At 43.0% G+C, this 19,737-nt stretch overlaps 1 protein-coding gene across 1 annotated transcript; it reads right to left on the bottom strand.

Annotated features, from left to right (window-relative positions):
* Positions 1 to 687: 687 nt before the first annotated feature.
* Positions 688 to 12,527, bottom strand: LOC123757200 (ipis-1). Its single transcript, XM_045740668.2, is given in 7 exon segments — positions 688 to 2,380; positions 3,116 to 3,375; positions 3,651 to 3,894; positions 5,301 to 5,372; positions 5,374 to 5,437; positions 6,384 to 6,701; positions 12,370 to 12,527. Coding segments are annotated over 6 exon segments (1,245 nt in total). The 5' UTR covers position 6,701; positions 12,370 to 12,527; the 3' UTR covers positions 688 to 2,092.
* Positions 12,528 to 19,737: the final 7,210 nt, after the last annotated feature.

The raw sequence follows: 19,737 nt of genomic DNA, 5'->3' as shown, positions 1-19,737 counted from the left end.
GAGGTGGCACTGGCATGAATAGCCCGTAACCCTCCTCACTCAACTTTTCCCGTCTTTTATACCCCTGGATCACCCCTCTTACCGTTGATTATCAGGCGAAGCTGGTAACTTCTTGGAAATGAGTCAGCTCGCCAACCATTGATAATTATCTGAAGGTTGGGATTATGTAATCTTATCTCACCTCTCTGGAGCAATAATAATGTATAACAGCATATTACGGACGAATATAGAGAGAGGCAACATTAAGGAACTAAAGAAAATGGTTGTACAGTAAGATTTATTTGGGTCTCTTCATGCAGTAATATTTTTAGAATCATTTATGTGGGTCCTCTACCGCTCCCAGGATGGGTATGGGGTCCATTACCGTCTCCGGGATGGGTATGGGGTCCATTACCGTCTCCGGGATGGGTATGGGGTCCATTACCGTCTCCAGGATGGGTATGTGGGCATACTAAATTAACTAAACTTGTTTTTGTTGTTGTTGTTAAAGATTCGCTATCTGGAACAAGAAGTTCCAAGTAGCACGGGCTATGGTGAGCCCATGTTGTTGTTTTAGATTCTGTTACTCTGAACAAAAGTTCAAAATATCACGGGCTAAGATGTCCCCATAGTGGACGTATTAACCTTGTAACAGGTGTGTTTCCGTACTGAGAAACCTTCCCTCTAATTCATAAGGAAATAAGACACTTGTCTATTTTAATTTATTTATTAATACTTATGCCTTTAATTATAATACTCCACGGGGAGGGGAATATTATATTTCCATCGGCGTTTCGTCGGCCATGTTGCTTATTTTCAAATGTTTGATCAATTCTTTTGTGTGAAAATCAACAGGAACTTTAATCTACGTAAATATTAAAAAAATACTTTAAATAAAGGGAATTTATAAATATGAAGCAGAAGTGAGGTTGCTCGCAAGCAACATGTGGGCATAGGCTATGTGCGCGCATTCAGGAAAGCACTTACGAACCTGTACGTCTTTTCTCAATCTTTGGCGGCTCTGTTTCCAATTATTAAACAGTTAATGAGCTCCGAAGCACCAGGAGGCTGTTTATAGCAATAACAACAGATGATTGGGAAGATTTCATGCTTGTAAACTGTTTAATAATTGTAACCAAAGCCGTCAAAGATTGAGGAAAGATGTACACGTTCGTAAGTGTTTACGTAAGTGTTTCGTGAATCTGGTACCAGTTCCTCACCGCCCAAAACAAAACAAAATAACATATGAAATTACACATACTTCTGAAGAAGTGTTGAGTCACACGAATAAAGCGCTTAGCGGTATAGCTATTAAGTAATTTCTTGTCTCATTTTCCTTTGTGGTTTTACATTGTTACATTATTCATCACGTGGTAATTTCTTCATTATATATATATACGATATATTGAATATACGATACCTTATTAAGGCCACCTCATGTATAATCTCTCGGTGTATATAGCTCTTGATTGGCGATGAGTCACAATAACGTGGCTAAAGTATGTTGACCAGACCACACACTAGAAGGTGAAGGGACGACGACGTTTCGGTCCGTCCTGGACCATTCTCAAGTCGATGAGAATGGTCCAGGACGACTTGAGAATGGTCCAGGACGGACCGAAACGTCGTCGTCCCTTCACCTTCTAGTGTGTGGTCTGGTCAACATAGCCCTTGACTGGACTTCCAGTGTCTTTAGACTAGACCTTAAATAATTCAGATTCATAAAATGGGACCAGAGTTGAGGAAGTGAGGGCCGTCGACTCCATTGTTTACGTATCAAAATCTGCAAGTAGATTCTTCAGTCTTCTATGTCTTGTTAATGTTTTTCTCTGCCTTTTTTATTATTATTAAATTTCATATATCTTCAACTTTTATGAGCATTTTTAAGCCAGTTATTTGCTTAGTTATTTGTTAGTTTGTTTTTGTTTAGCTTTGATGACGCTTATTGATGGTTGTTGGTTGTGTTCACACTCATGATTGTTGGTGTTGTTGTTCACACTGATGATTGTTGACGGTGATGTACACACTGCTGACTAACAATCCTCCAACTTTCCAGTGTAATGAGTAAGGCCAATGCGTCTAACTTTAGCCAAAATTGTCTTATAAATAATTCCTAGTCGGTCTGAGGCTTCCTGTAAATACCGATGAAGAGAATGTTGTTGGTGTGGTTGTCATGGATCAAGAAGACGAATGGTCTGTTCAAGGTGAATTTCTTTGGCTTTGGTGGGAGTGAAAATGTAACAATTATGCCCGTAGCGGCGGCGGCCTCGGAGCCTTCTTCATTGACCTCCACGACGGCCTTGTGGATCCCCCTGCTCACCCTCAGCTGCCCTGAAGGATCATATGTGGTCAAGTTGGCCGCAGAGGTAAAGAGGTCCTTAATCCCCTGGCGCTGGAGAGCCTGAGGGAGAAACATGGCAAGGTTAGGCTAGGCTGTTAGGTTAAGTTAGGTTAGGTGAGTTTGGTTAAGTTAGGCTAAGTCTGGAAAAACGCTTGGAGCGATGGACAGTGGTTCCTTGTATTGGCAGAAATAATGTGTAACAACATTCAATACCACTGATAACTCTTTCGAGTGAGATTAAAGTATCTGTGTGTGTGTGTGTGTGTATGTTAAAGCCCTCTCCAGCAGAGTAAAGTGGATCAAGATATGTAACTTCTCGTCAAATTTGACAATAGCATAGGTTTCGAAATTTGATGATGTAGTTGTGAAGAATTTAATAACCAGCACTTTCTGCAAATTAACTTCAGTAAGGAGTTTGTTGCTTCTTGCACATTATTTTGCAAGTTTATAATTTGTCTCGTTATTGTGAATTAGTTCCAGTTCATTATCAAACTGCTGGGACATTATGATGATGGACTTGAGAATAACAATTAGTATATATATTAGCAATTGTGCGGATTTAATTAAACTTTACGAGTAACATATTATCTACACGCAATAATCACTTGATTAATGTCAACACTGCCCAAAATAATCACCAATCACAAATGGAAATTGCATAGCCTAGTTCCCCAAACTACACCAGTATGGAAGGAATATATGACCAGCATACCCGCGACGCTAACCACTAAAATATGAAATTAATGGAAACAATTAGAAATTCGATCAAATGTTAAACAAGGGCGCAAGTCTTACATTTATAAGTTCATCGGTGATTTCTTGGTCCAGCTTGAATTTCGGCATCTGGAGGTCGACCTCGTGTTTCTCGAGACCAGCGAAGGCGGCGCGGAGGGTGTCAGACGTCAGACGACCTAACATAGCGTCGAGGGGCGTGGTGGTGGTGTTGTCTACTCCGGTGGTGGAGTCAGGTGTGTGGGGCAGCAACACAAACATGGATGCTGCCTCGCCCTTGTACGGCATCTCCAACACACTCGCTCCCAGTTCTTTAGATTCTCCTGCAAGGAATCGACACTTTGTCACCGAGATGATTATAGTTGGTCAGGCAATAGTCAAGCAACTAGACAAGCTTCATCAGGCAGACCAATCAAACTACTCGTTGTTTGCATTTTTATTGATAATTATATCTAAATTTAAGAAGATTTTGAGTTTAACAACGTGTTTCAATTTAATATAGGTTAAAATGCACGTTTGCTGATTTAATTTGTCATTTGAACTCAATCTTTTATTGGGTTTTATTTGCCTCATACGGAACATCAACTGTGAACCTTACCAACTTTGAATGAACTCAACAGCTTCATCATGGGGACGAATGTGTGTTTATCCGGAGAGAAGAAGAATTTTTCCGGAACAGTTTTGGAAACATTGAATTGGTTGGACCAGAGTCCCTTGAAGTAGGCAGCGTTGACGAGCACCATGGGAACCCCGGAGACTACGCTAGGTGTCACCAGCTCTGGGATCTTGCCTCGCGTCGTCTGGTTCACCAGCTGGTTGATCCTCGCAGCCGCTTCCTCCGCCTTGGGTGTCGAGAGAACATTTATAGGGGACCTCAGAGAGACACAAATTACAGACAGACGGGAAAAAGAGAAAGATATACAGTGATTTACAAATTTTAATATTAGTATATTTTGGTAGCAGTCTTTCCTGTAGACATATATTATTAAATATGACCGAAAAAGTAAGATTAATAATTCTAACACGAATTTTCTCTATCTTTCTTACGTTTCTTTTCACTGTTGATGGTAATTCAAAGATCAATTCTCCAAAATTCATTTTTATTTATTTTTTATTTAAAATAAAAATGAATTTTGGAGAATTGATCTTTGAATTACCATCAACAGTGAAAAGAAACGTAAGAAAGATAGAGAAAATTCGTGTTAGAATTATTAATCTTACTTTTTCGGTCATATTTAATAATATATGATTTACAAATATGTATATTTTCCAGTGGAGTATTTCATTAGTACTGGGATTTGGAACACGAGAATTAGCGAGCACAACAGCAGGGCTAGGCCTATTCGTCACTACGAGGCGGATACCTTGTCAACCCATCCCCTGTCACTATATATCTATCCCACCCACCCCTCTCACCATATATCTATCCCACCCACCCCTCTCACCATATACCTATCCAATTTATTCTTGAAACCCGTTCACTGTTTGTCTCAATAATGTTAGTTAGCAGCCTATTCCACTCATCCATATCCCCGACCATCCAAATGGTTGGGCACTATCCTGAATTCTTATCCTGATCCCTTCCAAGTGCTATATAGTCGTAATGGCTTCGTGCTTTCCCTGTTAGTTACCTTCCCTTCCGCCCCCCTCCCATGTCCTGCGTTGATACACTTGATACAATTCATTGATACAATGTATTGTTATAAAAAAATGTCCCCGATACTAGGCCTTGTCATAATTTTTTGTATTGTCTATCGAGCCCATTCGCTTTTTTATTTCATTCACCTAGGCACTAGGAGACTCGAACCACCGACCCCACGAGTGGGAGACAGAAGCTCTATCCACTATACTATATATATACCGCGACGGCGCTGGAACCAATCGTATTGGCGTATGCTTTTCCATTGGAGACTTTCAGCGCCTGTGGAGAGGGGGGGGGCCTGCTGCCTGGGTAACAGCTTCTTCCCTGAATCAACCTACCCATGGCTTTGCGCCCTGGTGAGGCCACTCCAGACCGACAACCAGAGCGCAACTCCATAGTCTCCTGAGACTGATGGATGCCTACTACTACTACTATCCACGGCAGTTGTTGTTGTTAAAGATTTAGCTACTTAGGACGAAGTGTCCATGTAGCACGGGCTATGGTGAGCCCGTAAACATCCACGGCAGTGTGGGGGTGACAATTTATATGTCCATTCTGCAGTATGACAATCAGAGATGCAGAGCTTTCGTCTCAGTGCAGCCTCACCTTCCCGAAGTCGATGGTTTCCACTTCCTGGAGGACGTCTCTGACACAGGGCCGCAGGGGGAACTGCTGGTCGAACATACACCCGGTTGGCCAAGTCTATCACATAGTCGCTGGTGTTGGCCCCTCGCTCTCTGTACCTGTGTGAGGAGCAATGCCGCCCTGTACTTCTTGAATGCATATACATATTATATATGTACATGGATTCATGAACATATACAGGAATTATGTATCAATAAATAATGATCAAACATCAATTGCCCAATGCAGATGTTAGTTAGTGTATGTTAGTGTACTCCCTCGATCACCCTTAGTGTACTTCACTGGTGATCGAGGGCCCGGTGTATGGGTAGTGGCAGGAGTGTGCTGAAAAGGTTAGGATAAACAGAACCTTACAGAGAACCTCAGAAGATGTAAATGAAGAAAGGTGGAAGAAGCAGAAGTTTGTTGCGCATAATGGTCCGAATGGAAGTGTAAGCGGTCTTCCAGATTAAAATTTTACATAACCTGCTAAAATTAGTCGTTTGCCTAGACCTAACAAGTGAATCATTGGACTCTGGGAAAGGCCTCGGATGGAATTTTAAATATGCAACAGGTAACACTGCAGATGTTACACGCACGTGCATTAGGCGGGTTCCTCATGGAGTAAACTTACATGCCCGTGCCACCTCTTTGAAATTGAAATTGAAATAAGTTTATTGAGGTAAAATACACACAAAGGGATGAGGTAGCTCAAGCTATTCTCACCCCGTTCAGTACATCGTGTTCATACATATATAGACACACATCACAAACAATAAACATATTACCAAACATTCTGAGAAATAAACATGTACATTTCTTGCCACCTCTTGGGTGGCATAATCTTCATCAATCAATCAATAAAGTAAAGCCCATTGTTAGGACTAACATGAGAATAAAGAAGGCAGAATTTTCAAAAAGTGGAAAAAAAGCAACGTGCATCATTATCCCTAAAGCCAATGGAAAGTATATACATAAAGATTGGTGTAGGTGGCGAGGGTATGACAGTATACTCACAGGCGGTTGAGAGCCCTGTAGGTGGCGAGGGTATGACAGTATACTCACAGGCGGTTGAGAGCCCTGTAGGTGGCGAGGGTGTCTGCCTTGTCATTCAGGCGCAGGACCTGCTCCAGCTGCTGCCTAGTCCTGGCAGCCGAGCCGAAGTAAGCGAGGAGGAGGGCGTTCCAGACGCTGTAGGGACTGAAGAAGAAGTTGCCGGTTGTCCCGGCTGGGTTGAGCTCCTTGAAGAGGTCTATGGCGAAGGGCGTGATGTGGGCGAGGTCAGGTTTGGGAGGCAGGGGCAGGGTGTCGTTGTTGGAGACACACTGAGGGCGGACCACCCCCGTCAACCCCATCAACAACACTACCGCTAACTTCATCATCCTGGGGGAAGTAACCAATGATAACGGTAATAATTGAAGTTTTATTTTGTAAGTAAATGTGAAGATGTCATCTTTTTTTTTACTTTGTTTTGCTTAGCGAATTTCACAATACACATAAATATTAATATACTGACTAAAATTTCCATCACTTTAAGTGCGTTCTTGCAATGCACATGAGATATAGAATTTAAACTGTTAACCCTAGGCACTGTGGACTGTACCACCCTCAGTGCACAGTTCTCAGGTTGTCATGGGAGAACACTATACTTGGAATGTCTTGTTTGGTACATAGTTAACTGATCAGAACGGCATTCAGCTCAACCATTGTCCTTCGAGAGACAAATTCTCAGCTTCCCTTCACAAATACAGAATTAAAACTGAGAACTAATGAGTTATACACTTGAAGGTCACTACCAGCTGTAGGCTGTAAGTGACCTACCGTCACTTACAGGTAGTTACTATTTGTGCCTGCAGAATCGAGCTAATAGCTCCTGGTCCCCGCCTTTCTAACCAAACTATTTTTCCTCTATCTACTACATATATTTCTCGCTATCACACTCACACATCCTCAGGAAGCAGCCCGTAGCAGCTGTCTGGCTCCCAGGTACCTATTTACTGATAGGTGAACAGACCCATCAGAGTGAAAGAAACTTTGATCATTTGTTTCTACCTCCGCCGGGAATCGAACCCGGGCCATTAGGACTACGATCCGCAAGCGCTATCCACTCAGCCGCGAGGCCCCTGTCGCGTGGACCACGCCAGGTACAGGTGTGTAGACCACGCCAGGTACAGGTGTAAACCACGCCAGGCACAGGTGTGTAGACCATACCACCAGTGAGTTTACAGTTTGGTCTCTTGGCGGGATACTCAAAAATATTAGGACTATGTTATGTATTTGTTTCCATTGCTAAGTTCGATAAATTATTGTTTAGCGTTTGTTAAATTTTTTGGGAATTGAAAATATAATTTTTTTACGACTATTAATTTTAAAACTGTGTTGCGGGAACACTGCACATGTATAATTTTATAAATTGTCTGTTTTTATTATTTGGGGAACCAAATGGTATTATTTATTCATTTGTATAAACTAGTAATAGCTTAATGGGCCTTATGGGTTTTCCGGAATCTAATCTAGGATATAATTCTTGACAAAAAATTGGATTTTTTCATAAAAGGTTAAAGAGCACAAGTGTTTTAGTATTTTCTTCCGTTCATCTTAAATATTGTCTTTATCTTCAATAGTTAATATTCTTGCTGACTAAATATACATCAATATATATATATATATATATATATATATATATATATATATATATATATATATATATATATATATATATATATATACATATATATATATATATATACAGTACATGGATAAAATAGTATTTTTTGAATTTGCATTATGAAATGCGCAGATATTACAAAGATAATAGAATACAATTAATACAGCAGTGTTATTTTCAATAAATACACCCACCACAAAATCAGTAAACTTGCAATGTTTCCAGGAGACTGAACGCAGCAATATTGTTTTACAATCAACAGTACTTGAGTTTTACAATCAACAATATTTAAGTATTACATCAACAATACTTAAGTATTCGAATACCATTCGGCGCGGGAATAGGAGAAATCTTAACAATATATTAAGTAATCTTAGCAATAGTTTCCCCGGGACCAGAAATCACCACGATTGGGAACTTGGTAATACAGCTTTAGTTCTTCTAAACAGGATTCCTGATGAGGCTATCAAGTTCCGGATATAGTCTCAGTCTTAATCTTTACCATTTATATATGGTAATGATATATAGACTAGATTTAACTTTTACTGAAAGTAGTTAATCCACGGATATAACCAAACATAGCTAAAGTAACTACCTAGCCCAAACGACCGAAACAAACCCAGTTACAGTTAAGCCAAGGGAAGGGTCATCAGCCTGATGGAGACTCTCCTAGCTGCCGCCATCGGCTAACTGTTCATGGAATGAGAGTGGGTAGCTGTAGGGTCTCTAGCCTCGTCCCGCTAGGCTGCCCTTCCCTGGAACCTCGCCCAACTAGGCTGCCCTCCCCAGGAACCCGGAGAAAAGAGTCCGTCAGCGGGCTGTCAACTGGAGTAACCTCCTGTCATATACATGACAGGAGGCATATGTCATATACATGACAGGAGGCATATGTCATATACATGACAGGAGGCATATGTCATATACATGACAGGAGGCATATGTCATATACATGACAGGAGGCATATGTCATATACATGACAGGAGGCATATGTCATATACATGACAGGAGGCATATGTCATATACATGACAGGAGGCATATGTCATATACATGACAGGAGGCATATGTCATATACATGACAGGAGGCATATGTCATATACATGACAGGAGGCATATGTCATATACATGACAGGAGGCATATGCCATATACATGACAGGAGGCATATGCCATATACATGACAGGAGGCATATGTCATATACATGACAGGAGGCATATGTCATATACATGACATGAGGCATATGTCATATACATGACACTGCTTCCAACACTTCCTCAGGTTAACCCTGTCTCAGGCTACCATGGAAACCAATGTAATCTGAAAAGAGAACTTTCTAAAGCTAAATATTATTTAGCTCGGAAAATTGTAACTGGTAGAGTGTTAAGACAGTGTGGGTGATGAGAATATTGATGAGATTCACCGTTATGTTACTCACTGTGTCTCATTCTGAACCTTTAAACTGTGGTGCTGTATCATGCACACACCGTTACTGTATCATATACACACCTGTTACTGTATCATACACACACCTGTTACTATATTATACACACCGTTACTGTATCATATACACAGTTACTGCTTTATACACAGTTACTGTATCACACACACACCGTTACTGTATCACACACACACCGTCACTGCATCATATACACACCGTTACTGTATTATACACACCGTCACTGCATCATATACACACCGTTACTGTATTATACACACCGTCACTGCATCATATACACACCCTTACTGTATTATACACACCGTCACTGCATCATATACACACCGTTACTGTATTATACACACACCGTTACTGTATCACATTCACACACACGGACGAATCAGTGTGTAGCAGACTTTGCCCAGTAAAATAATTAGCGTCAACAGTACCTGAGGTGATACGTGTCACTTAAGTACAACCGGATAAGAGAGCGACCAGGCGCCGGTTAACGGACACCAAGGAGTGCTGGTGTAGCGGTCAAGTGAGCTGTGACTGCTCGCTGCTAGAGGTTAGTGTTATATACCTCCTCACTACTTTCTCCTCACACCCCTGACACCTTCTCCCACTAGCTCCTCCCTCTCTGGCTCCTCCGAGGGTTTGATCCTCTTCCGCAGGCTCTCTATGTCATCTCCAGCTATGCACACGCCCACTCCGCAGCAACACTGACTCTCCACATCTACGCCCCATTCTCCACATGTGCGCCATAGCTACACTCTCTCCACATTTTCGTCTTTCGTCAGCAAACCTGGGCGGGTGTTTAAGGCTGAGCCCGGGGTGGGTCTAATGCCTCGCCCAGCATTATCAAAGCCCGGGATCATACTCAGGGCGCAGGCAGGTTTTGTGATGTATTCCTTTGGTTGACTTACTGTATCATACACATCGTTACTGTCATATACACACCGTTACTGTATCATACACACATCGTTACTGTATGATACACCGTTACTGTATGATACACCGTTACTGTATCATATACACACCGTTATTTGAGTAATGGTTAGGCTACCCCATGGGATCACCTATCTGTTAATGCAACATTTCTTCAGTATTATTCTGTAAGTGAATAATGTAACTTGACCATGTAATTAGGAGGCGTTGCAGAGAGTTTAGGGCGGTTATTGACGCAGTATGAGGGGGGGGGGGGTCCTGTATACCACGGGGGGCTTTCTGGGTCAGATGACCTGGTAACTGTTCAGTTTCCGGTCTGTATATCCATCATGGCTTCAACGTTTCCATTTAGAACTTTAAAATCCAAATTACTGCGATTTCTAGTTTCAAGACTAAGAGGCTAATTATTAAGCGTATGCGCGAGACTTAACCATCATCCATAACCTAATGGTCGGTTATGTACTCTCACAAACCCAATGTATTACTTGTATTTAAATAAATAAATATATAAATAAATGCAAGAGTGAGGAGGGGCACCAGTGGGGGACACCCGGAGGCCTGAGAACCGGTTTGTGCCTGACTGACCATCAGTGTTTACCCGTCCACGGGGGAGTGAGGTCCAGTAGCTCTGTGCCTCGCCTCCCTCCCTCCCTTCTTGTACCTGTTGAGTTTTATCGCAACTATTTTGACGGTCGAATGCCTTGTCGAGTCAGCGCTTGAAGTTGTGGATGGCGGTGGCTTCCACCACTTGTTGACCTCCCGTCAAGGGTACGAGGATTTCTTTTACATTTGTTCGACTAATTTGCGTTTTCAGCGTCCATTTAATGTTCTCTTGTCCTACTTTCACTTTAGAGAGGCTATTTTGTCCACCTTGTCCATCAGTATCTTGTACGTTGTGATCATATCCCCCCTATTGTTTAATAGGATTGTGAAAATTTAGTTTCTTTAGGCTATCTTCATAAGTTTACTCCCTGAGCTCTGGCACGACTGTTGTTGCAAACCTCTCTACCTTTTAATTTTGTTTTGTGTTTCATGAGTGGCTACTTTCAGGCCGGTGTTGCATATTTCAGTATTGATCTTACATACGTTGTATAGGTTGCCTCAAAAAGAGTCCATATTTAGGCTTTCAATTACCATTCTAATGTTTGCCAGTGTCGCATATGCCGCCGATGTTACCCTGGTTATGTTTCCCATTCCTGTAATTGCCTTTCCCTAAGGGTGTAAATACCCCCCCCTGGTCTCTTCTCTTCCTTTCTCATCTTCATTACTTAACACTTGTTGAGATTGAACTCTAACAGTCACTTCTCTGCCTCCTGTATACACAGTGGGAAACATGTGACTCCTGTATACACAGTGGGAAACATGTGACTCATGTATACACAGTGGGAAACATATGACTCATGTATACACAGTGGGAAACATATGACTCATGTATACACAGTGGGAAACATACGACTCATGTATACACAGTGGGAAACATGTGACTCATGTATACACAGTGGGAAACATATGACTCATGTATACATAGTGGGAAACATATGACTCATGTATACACAGTGGGAAACATATGACTCATGTATACACAGTGGGAAACATATGACTCATGTATACACAGTGGGGAACATGTGACCCATGTATACACAGTGGGAAACATGCGGCTCATGTATACACAGTGGGAAACATATGACTCATGTATACACAGTGGGAAACATGCGGCTCATGTATACACAGTGGGAAACATATGACTCATGTATACACAGTGGGAAACATATGACTCATGTATACACAATAGGAAACATATGACCCATGTTTACACAGTGGGAAACATGCAACTCATGTATACACAGTGGGAAACATGCAACTCATGTATACAGAACTGGAAACATTGTGTTCGTGTGAGCATACATTAATACGTGTACTCACGTGTCTGAGTAGGTGTACGGGCGCGTGTATGTGTATCTGCACCAAAGGCTGGGACACCTGGTAGTAATACCAGGCTTACCTGTATAATATCCTGACGAGGACAGGTGACGTGGTTGAGTGGGGACGGGTGAGAGCCAGCGACGCAGTGGCTTGCTTGCTTGGGTACACACTCTCTGCCACTGAACACTCCACGGGACACGACTTAGCTAACTGGCAACCCCGGGATTTTCCAGGTAGTGGTAAAACTGGTTTCTTATAACCTGGCAAGTTTTTTTTTTGTAGACGGCATCCTGCTGTCCCGTGGCGCTGATGGACAGGGGGAGCCGGCTGCCTGTCGGCTCTCCCTGTCCGCAATGTTTAGTTTCATGGCTTTCTTGTTAATTATTCATGGAATGAAGAGGTTTAAAGATGTTTGTTTACATGTGTGTGTGTGTCAGGACTCTGCTGCCTGTCTCCCATTCTGCGTCTCTCTGTATTAGACGTCCACGTTAACAGGGTTTGAACGCTGCCAACCTGTCCTCTTACAAAGAACGTCCCTTTTGGATCGTATGCGTTACTAAAGTCAAAAATTGTCGTACTGGAAAATGGAAGGGGGATCGCGAAAGTGACGTACCGCCCCGTTTTCTGTTTTGGGTCCTCTGGTAGGTTAGGAGAAGACACTTTAATTGAATGTTTTCTTGACGCTGGGAACCTTCAGGAGGACGGGCTGGCCAGTCATTAATCACCCTGGGCAGAGAGGAAACTTCTCTGGCGTTTTCTGTTTGGGCGACCATTATGACCCCTGAACACTTATTTTAGATTCGTGTTGCTGTGTGGGGGGGAGAATATATGCTTGCAATATGTTGCTAATCACAGATTGATGCAATATCTCATCGCTTAAAGAATGTTCGTAATTTATATATTTTTTCTACAAATCATGATGCAAAATTTGCACGATAATGCAAAGCCTAATTTGATATATGTTAATGTATACAATCACTTTCATTGTTTGACACGTAGGATTTGTGAGTGAATCAAAATTACATGTGTATTCCAATTCTGGGAGGCGCATGTTGATGTGAGCTTGCTGGCCGTGTTGCACACTATTGTCATGAGGTCATCACAGGAAACCTAGTGTTGGCAGAAGGCGAGTTTTACTGATATTTGTACACCTGTATCATCACACCTGTCTGGGTGTACATGTACAGCTGCTGCCGCTCCTCTTGAGGGACACCAGCTGTTGTCTGCATCAGCTCTGCGTAATAATAATTTAGTCAAAAGTATGTATGAATGTACAAAGAACTTTTAAGTGTACAATTACGAGAGCATTGAGCAAGGAACTTGACGGCGTTGCATGATGCGTGCAACATTGTGTGTGTGTGTGTGTGTGTGTGTGTGTGTGTGTGTGTGTGTGTGTGTGTGTGTGTGTGTGTGTGTGTGTGTGTGTGTGTGTGTGTGTGTGTGTGTGTGCAACCGTCACCACCTTGTGTGCTTGTTCACTTTCGAGAAAATTATCAGAGAAGGACGAGGACTGACCAGCGTCCTGTGGTTATCAGTGGACGCGCGCCGCCATGGTCCTGGACCCCGACACCTTCCATCCCACGCCCTGTTCCCAGGATGTCCCTCACACACATCACCTTACCATGAACTTGTGGGTATTGCTCACTTCGTTTTGATCTATTATATCCACATCTGAGTAGTTGATTCTGGCTCTACATCCTCGTGTTCCCTCGAGGAAGAGGAGGGTTGTTGTTGTTAAAGATTCGCTACCTGGAACATAAAGTTCCAAGTAGCACGGGCTATGGTGAGCCCGTATGAGGTTTATGGGTCCTCCTGGATATACCTCGCCTGGTGAGCCGAAAAAAAATTATCTATCTTTCTGGTCTTATTTTTATACCTCATTCCCAATTGGAAAATTGTAAGGAAGATTGAAGGAATTATATACCAATTTATAATTTATCTTTATTAATAAATATGAAGAGTTACTTAGGGCTGTAGTTGGCTTTCCTTCTAATCTATTAGAAGGATTTAGCAGGTGCATTAGATGCAAAATTCACAGAAACTACAATGGTTAGAAAAACAGTTGACGAATGGGACACACTAGTGAACACTGTGCATCCATATCCGCCACCGAGATAATGTTATTAAAACAAGCTAAAACCAGTGCGCTAAAACAAAAGCGAAAAAGAAACGGGATAAAAGGAGGAAACCCCACCTCCATTTAAAACTTTGACTCGAATAACTGAACTCAATTACAGGCTCACTATAGCCTGTGCTACATGGACATTTCGTTCTGAGTAGCTAAATCGAAAACAACAATAACACCAACAAGAATTTATATAAATTATTATAATGTATAATTGTTGCAAATAAATATTATACAATCAGCAGCGTTATTGACCTTCTGTGGGCTATTATTTAATATTGAAGTTACTTTAATGTAAATTCCATTGTCTCTTTTTACGTTAAAAGGAGAAAATACGTCCAGGTCTTGTGGGTAGTAGCGGGGAACAAAGGAATTAACTTAATTGGGCGATTTTTCTTTTACAAGAAGATAATGCTGTTGATGTTTTAAATAAAAAATTAAAGCTGCAAGGTGTAACCCCCTCGGCTGTTCCAAAGAAGAAACTACAGTGTATATTTTTAATTTAAATTCTTAATCAATCAAACATAATTGCAAATAAAAATTAAGTTTTGAAGAAGTTAAGTCTTTAGGGTTCCGAAGGCAACAGTAATAATTTAAGCTTAATCACAAAATGCAAAGGACCTAATTTTCTTGACTGCAACCCGTCCACACACACTAGGCTGTTTAAAGCAGTGGCCGTCATCCCCAGATTCATCAATTTTAACATACTGCGTATTATAAATTGGTTTGTTCTCATATATAAATTAATATTATTATACATAAATATTATATGTATAGTTAGGTTAGGTGTTTAGGCTCTGTTGGTGATTATTTGTATTTGAGGGTGGGTGAAGTATTTATAAAATTGTGGTTCGAACAGAGGACGTGAGCGAAGCACTTGTTCCGAAGTGTTCGGACGTCATCAGTTGTGAGTCGTATCTCAACCCATCCTCGACTCAAGTCCATTCCATCCAGCGGTTGACCCCACAGACGCATTCATAAATTTGAACATGCTGTTCATTCAAAACAGGAATTTTCTCAAATATAAATTAATATTATAATATATTAGCATATTGTGCATATATAAGCATAGGTTAGGTTAGGTGTTTAGGTTTTGTTGGTGATTATTGGTATTTGTAGTACGTGGGTGAAGCATTTATAATGTTGTGGTTCGAACAAAATTCGTCAGTGAAGCACTTGTTCCGGAAGTGTTCGAACGAAATCAGTTGTGAGTCGTGTGCAAACCGTTTTTCAATCATAAACACTAGGGGGTTTGGCGGGTGCATGGAATCACTTCTGAGTCTTCGTTTGGAGGACGGGCTGGGGCTTGGCCTGAGGACGGGTTGTGCTCTGAGAGTCGTAGGTGGTTCTGACTCCGGGCTGTGATGAAGCACTACCTGACCAACTTCAAACACAAAATCTTACTGAAGCGACCATACGGGTCATACATACTCATCCTCCGCCCAGGTAAACCAGAAACGAGCATCACTTAGTGGGCCAGCCAGAGGCTTAGGGCCCGCGCAGGATTATCCCTGCTAAAAAGAAAAAAAAAAAAAAAAAAAAAAAAAACTTCAAACAAGATCTTATAATCCTCAAAATGCCCTTCTACATGAGGCACATAGATGAAAGAAATATCTCATTACATATATAATCCCAGGTAATCAAAGCACCGGATAAATAACACCAGTCAACTAAAACATTAGGCCACACTTGACGTTCATTCAACACAAACCACCCGGACGAGCGAACATAGAAAACGTAAACCTTACAGCCAGACTCAGCAGCGATCAGCTGACGCCGTCAACACGACGTCCAGCCCTCGCCGCCATGTGCATCAAGTCTTACTCTAAAATTACTCCTGGTTCACCCTTGACGATTAGTGAACGTCTCAAGACCTGCTCCACCTGGGGGGGGCGCCGGAACAAGTGACGCCATTTTACCCATTGGGTATCGATACTACAGTCAGGAATTCCTACATAAGGCTCCGGGATGTTAGGACGCCATGCAGGCGCCCTCGTCACCTGGGATAAGGTAAGATAATTACGTAGCAGAAAGCGCTAAGCCAATACAGCAGGCGATAACACTTATCGCCTGCAAGGAGTCTTAGGGAAGTGATAAAAGTTTGTTTTCTGGCTGGTTCATCGGGCGGGGAGGCAGTGTCCGGCGCCGACTTGGCCGAGTGGTGTCTAGGCATGGCTGGTCTTGGCGTGGTCCTGGCGTGGTCTAGGGCCGTGGTGGGTCCAACCACTTGGGTTGGACGGTAGAGCGACGGTCTCGCTTCATGCAGGTCGGCGTTCAATTCCCGACCGTCCAAATGGTTCGATACCATTCCTTTCCACCTCCCCCCCCCGTCCCATCCTAAATCCTTATAAATCCTTATTCTGATCGCTTCCCAGCGCTATATAGTCGTAATGGCTTGGTGCTTCCTTCTAATAGTTCTCTTCTAGGGCCGTGGTGGGCGACTGGCTCCTGCTCGCCCGGAGGTCACTGGAAGACATTTTTGCCCATTTGGGCACAATGACTACCAGAAATCTTAGCCAAATATCCCCAGTTTGCTAAGTGATTGTAACCTATCCACCGCTGCCCACTGCATGAGGGAAGGGGGGAGATTTTCTTCACGCAAACGGCATGTATCACAGTGAAGAAACAGACTTCGTGTGGGGTTCATGAGCTGGTTCATTCGAAACCTGAAAGGAGAACCTCTCCCCGTGACCTCTACCGACACCAACCAGTGTAGAATTTATAATATGCTATATTCTCCCGACACCAAGCGAAACGCCTTGAAAGAGACGAATGTCGTCTATGCTTTCACATGCTTACTTTAGGACTGTCAGGACCAAAGATCTCAGAACAGACTATTGGCAAGAAAACAACATGTCTTTCAAAGCGCTTGGCAATGCACAAACTAAGCAAGGCCCTGTCAATGAACGTGTAATCTTTACACAACTAGATCATCAGATATATGCTGACAACGCTAAAATAATCAAAAGGCTAGAGTGCGAATTTATTAGTTCCTCAATTAAAGTTGTTTTCTCTAGTTAAATATAAAAGAAAACGAAAAACAATTATTGTTCAGGGGTAACTGAAATATTTATTTATTTATTTATATATATATATACAAGAAGGTACATTGGGTTTGTGGGGATACATAGCATGGTATTTACAATCTTGTAAAGCCACTAGTACGCGCAGTGTTTCGGGCAGGTCCTTAATATAACAGATAATTTTAAGTAGGTAAATTCTAGCAAAATTTATAAAATGATAACAGGTACTGTTACGGTGCCCTCTCCTATTTCTTTCGTTTGCCGGCTTAAAGAGTCATATCAGCTCTCCCTACTGATTCTCTGAGGTTCAGGGAGTCTAATGATATATGTGGCGACCAGACCGGCTGCCATTTAATGGAATGAGGGTATATTATATGTTGTAAATAAAGGAAAGTTGGCGCCCTGATATAAAATGAAACAGTATCCCCTACGGCAGATATGACCTTGTGGAAGGGACACTATGCCAATCGCGGATTGGCCGACGTAGGTCGCGGGCGACAAATCAGGGCCCGCCATGACGTCACCGAGTGCCCTGGGCGGCGCCAACGTCAGAGTTGTACTGACCGTGGAAGCGACAGGACGCGCCTCGGTCTGCTCTCAAAGATTGGAGGCTCTGCAAGCCTTGTTCAGTGGATTGAGCTGGCCTTCGCTGCCCCTCACAGTCATTGGAGACCCTGCGCTTCTGGGGAGCCAAAGAGGAACCAAGTTCAGTGAGCAGAGAAGTGCCAAACTTGGAAAACGGTCGGCGACGACGCTGGGCGGCGCCGCTGGCTGGACGTTGAGGTCTGGAAGGTGGGCGAGCAAGCTGCTGTGACTGGGGTCATATCCACTGAGAATCTTGGAAGGACGACACAGTGCCTAGGACAAGGAGCGACGCCCTGTGGGAGAGGCGAGTGTGGGGAAAAAATAGTGATTAGCTCAGCGCCCATCGATGAACCAGGATTGGGGCAGCTGAATCTCAGGGATTGGAACGGCGACGACGCGAAGGCTTCACGACACCTGAGGACCTGTGGAACGCCCTGGATCGTCGAGGATCGACCCAAGGAAGCGTGGGAACCTCACACCATCGAGGGACAGGCGTCGTGAGCCAGGAGTGTAAGGTAGATCATTTTTCCCTCCCATTACCCCTTGTATGAGTAGGCTAGTTAGGCCACAATATTTACTCGTGTATGTGGCAGCAAGACTTTATTACCTTAATAGTAGAGTAGGCTGCAAGGCAGCTTGTGTCCAGGACTGTCAGAGAGGACAGTGTGTATGGATGGCAGGACAGTGAAGAAGAGGTGCCGACGTGGTGAAGAGGCCCTCCTGTGAGAGTGTGAGACTCCTGTCTTCCTGCCCAGTTGAAGGAGAGTTGGAGGTCGTGGAAGAAGAGGCTGACGATCTCCAGACTCATCATCCATATTCCATATTTATGTATTACTTGTGATTGTGTGTGTGTGTTCATGTAATTTGCGTCAGTAAATCCACACATTTTATTACTGTGTTTGAGTGCGCCTCCATTTGTGATATTTCTCTATGAGCATACATTTCTGGCTACCAACGATATATAATACACCCACTGAACTGCATTGCTGGGGTGCAGATATAATAACCCAGCTGGCGACCTTGCTAAGAGGAAGATAGAGAAGACAGGCGGGAAAGGAGTTCCTGCAACCTTTTTTTTGTCTGGCAGGCAAGACTCAGGGAGGTTATGGTTATAGGTAAGCCTGAGTCTTCCTTCACTCCCCCACGGGTCTAGGCCGGAACTGTTAACAGCAGTTTCCCCGTGGTTGACTGAAGGGCTTCCAGGGTGAATCAGTGGCACCCCTTTGTGGTGGAAGCAAAGACCTGCGGAGGTGGGCATTGTTGGTCCTATCTTGTGTGACCAAGGAGACTCCGGTGAATCCAGGGAGTCGGAGGGGCTGAGTATTTGGGCCCTTTGAGCCCCTAGCAGCCGAGTGTTAGCAGAGCCCCGGACCGCCCACCCCCACGTGACAAGAGAACTGGCGACCTTGCCAGGATTCGAACCCCGGTAGCCAAGAACTGGGAAATTCGCCAGGAAGCGTGGATCAAGCTACAGTGTGGCCCAAATTCCAAGACAAGTGTTGCCAGGGTTCTAATACAGTGTGGCCAGTGAATTCAGTAGTACTGTTACTCAACCAGCTAAGGGACTGAAACGGTGAAATTAGTGCCTACTAACTTGTCTGTGCTGTCGTGTATGCTCAATGATATAGAGATGGAGGAAGACAAAGTAAAGAAATTTATTGACACAAGGGACGAGAGAATTTTGGAAGAGTGTACCAAGGCCCAGCTCCAACAA

Source organism: Procambarus clarkii, chromosome 13 (assembly GCF_040958095.1).
Source record: "Procambarus clarkii isolate CNS0578487 chromosome 13, FALCON_Pclarkii_2.0, whole genome shotgun sequence".
Lineage (NCBI taxonomy): Eukaryota > Metazoa > Arthropoda > Malacostraca > Decapoda > Cambaridae > Procambarus > Procambarus clarkii.
Note: the sequence above shows the minus strand (reverse complement) of the source record. Positions and strands in the feature narration are given on the sequence as shown.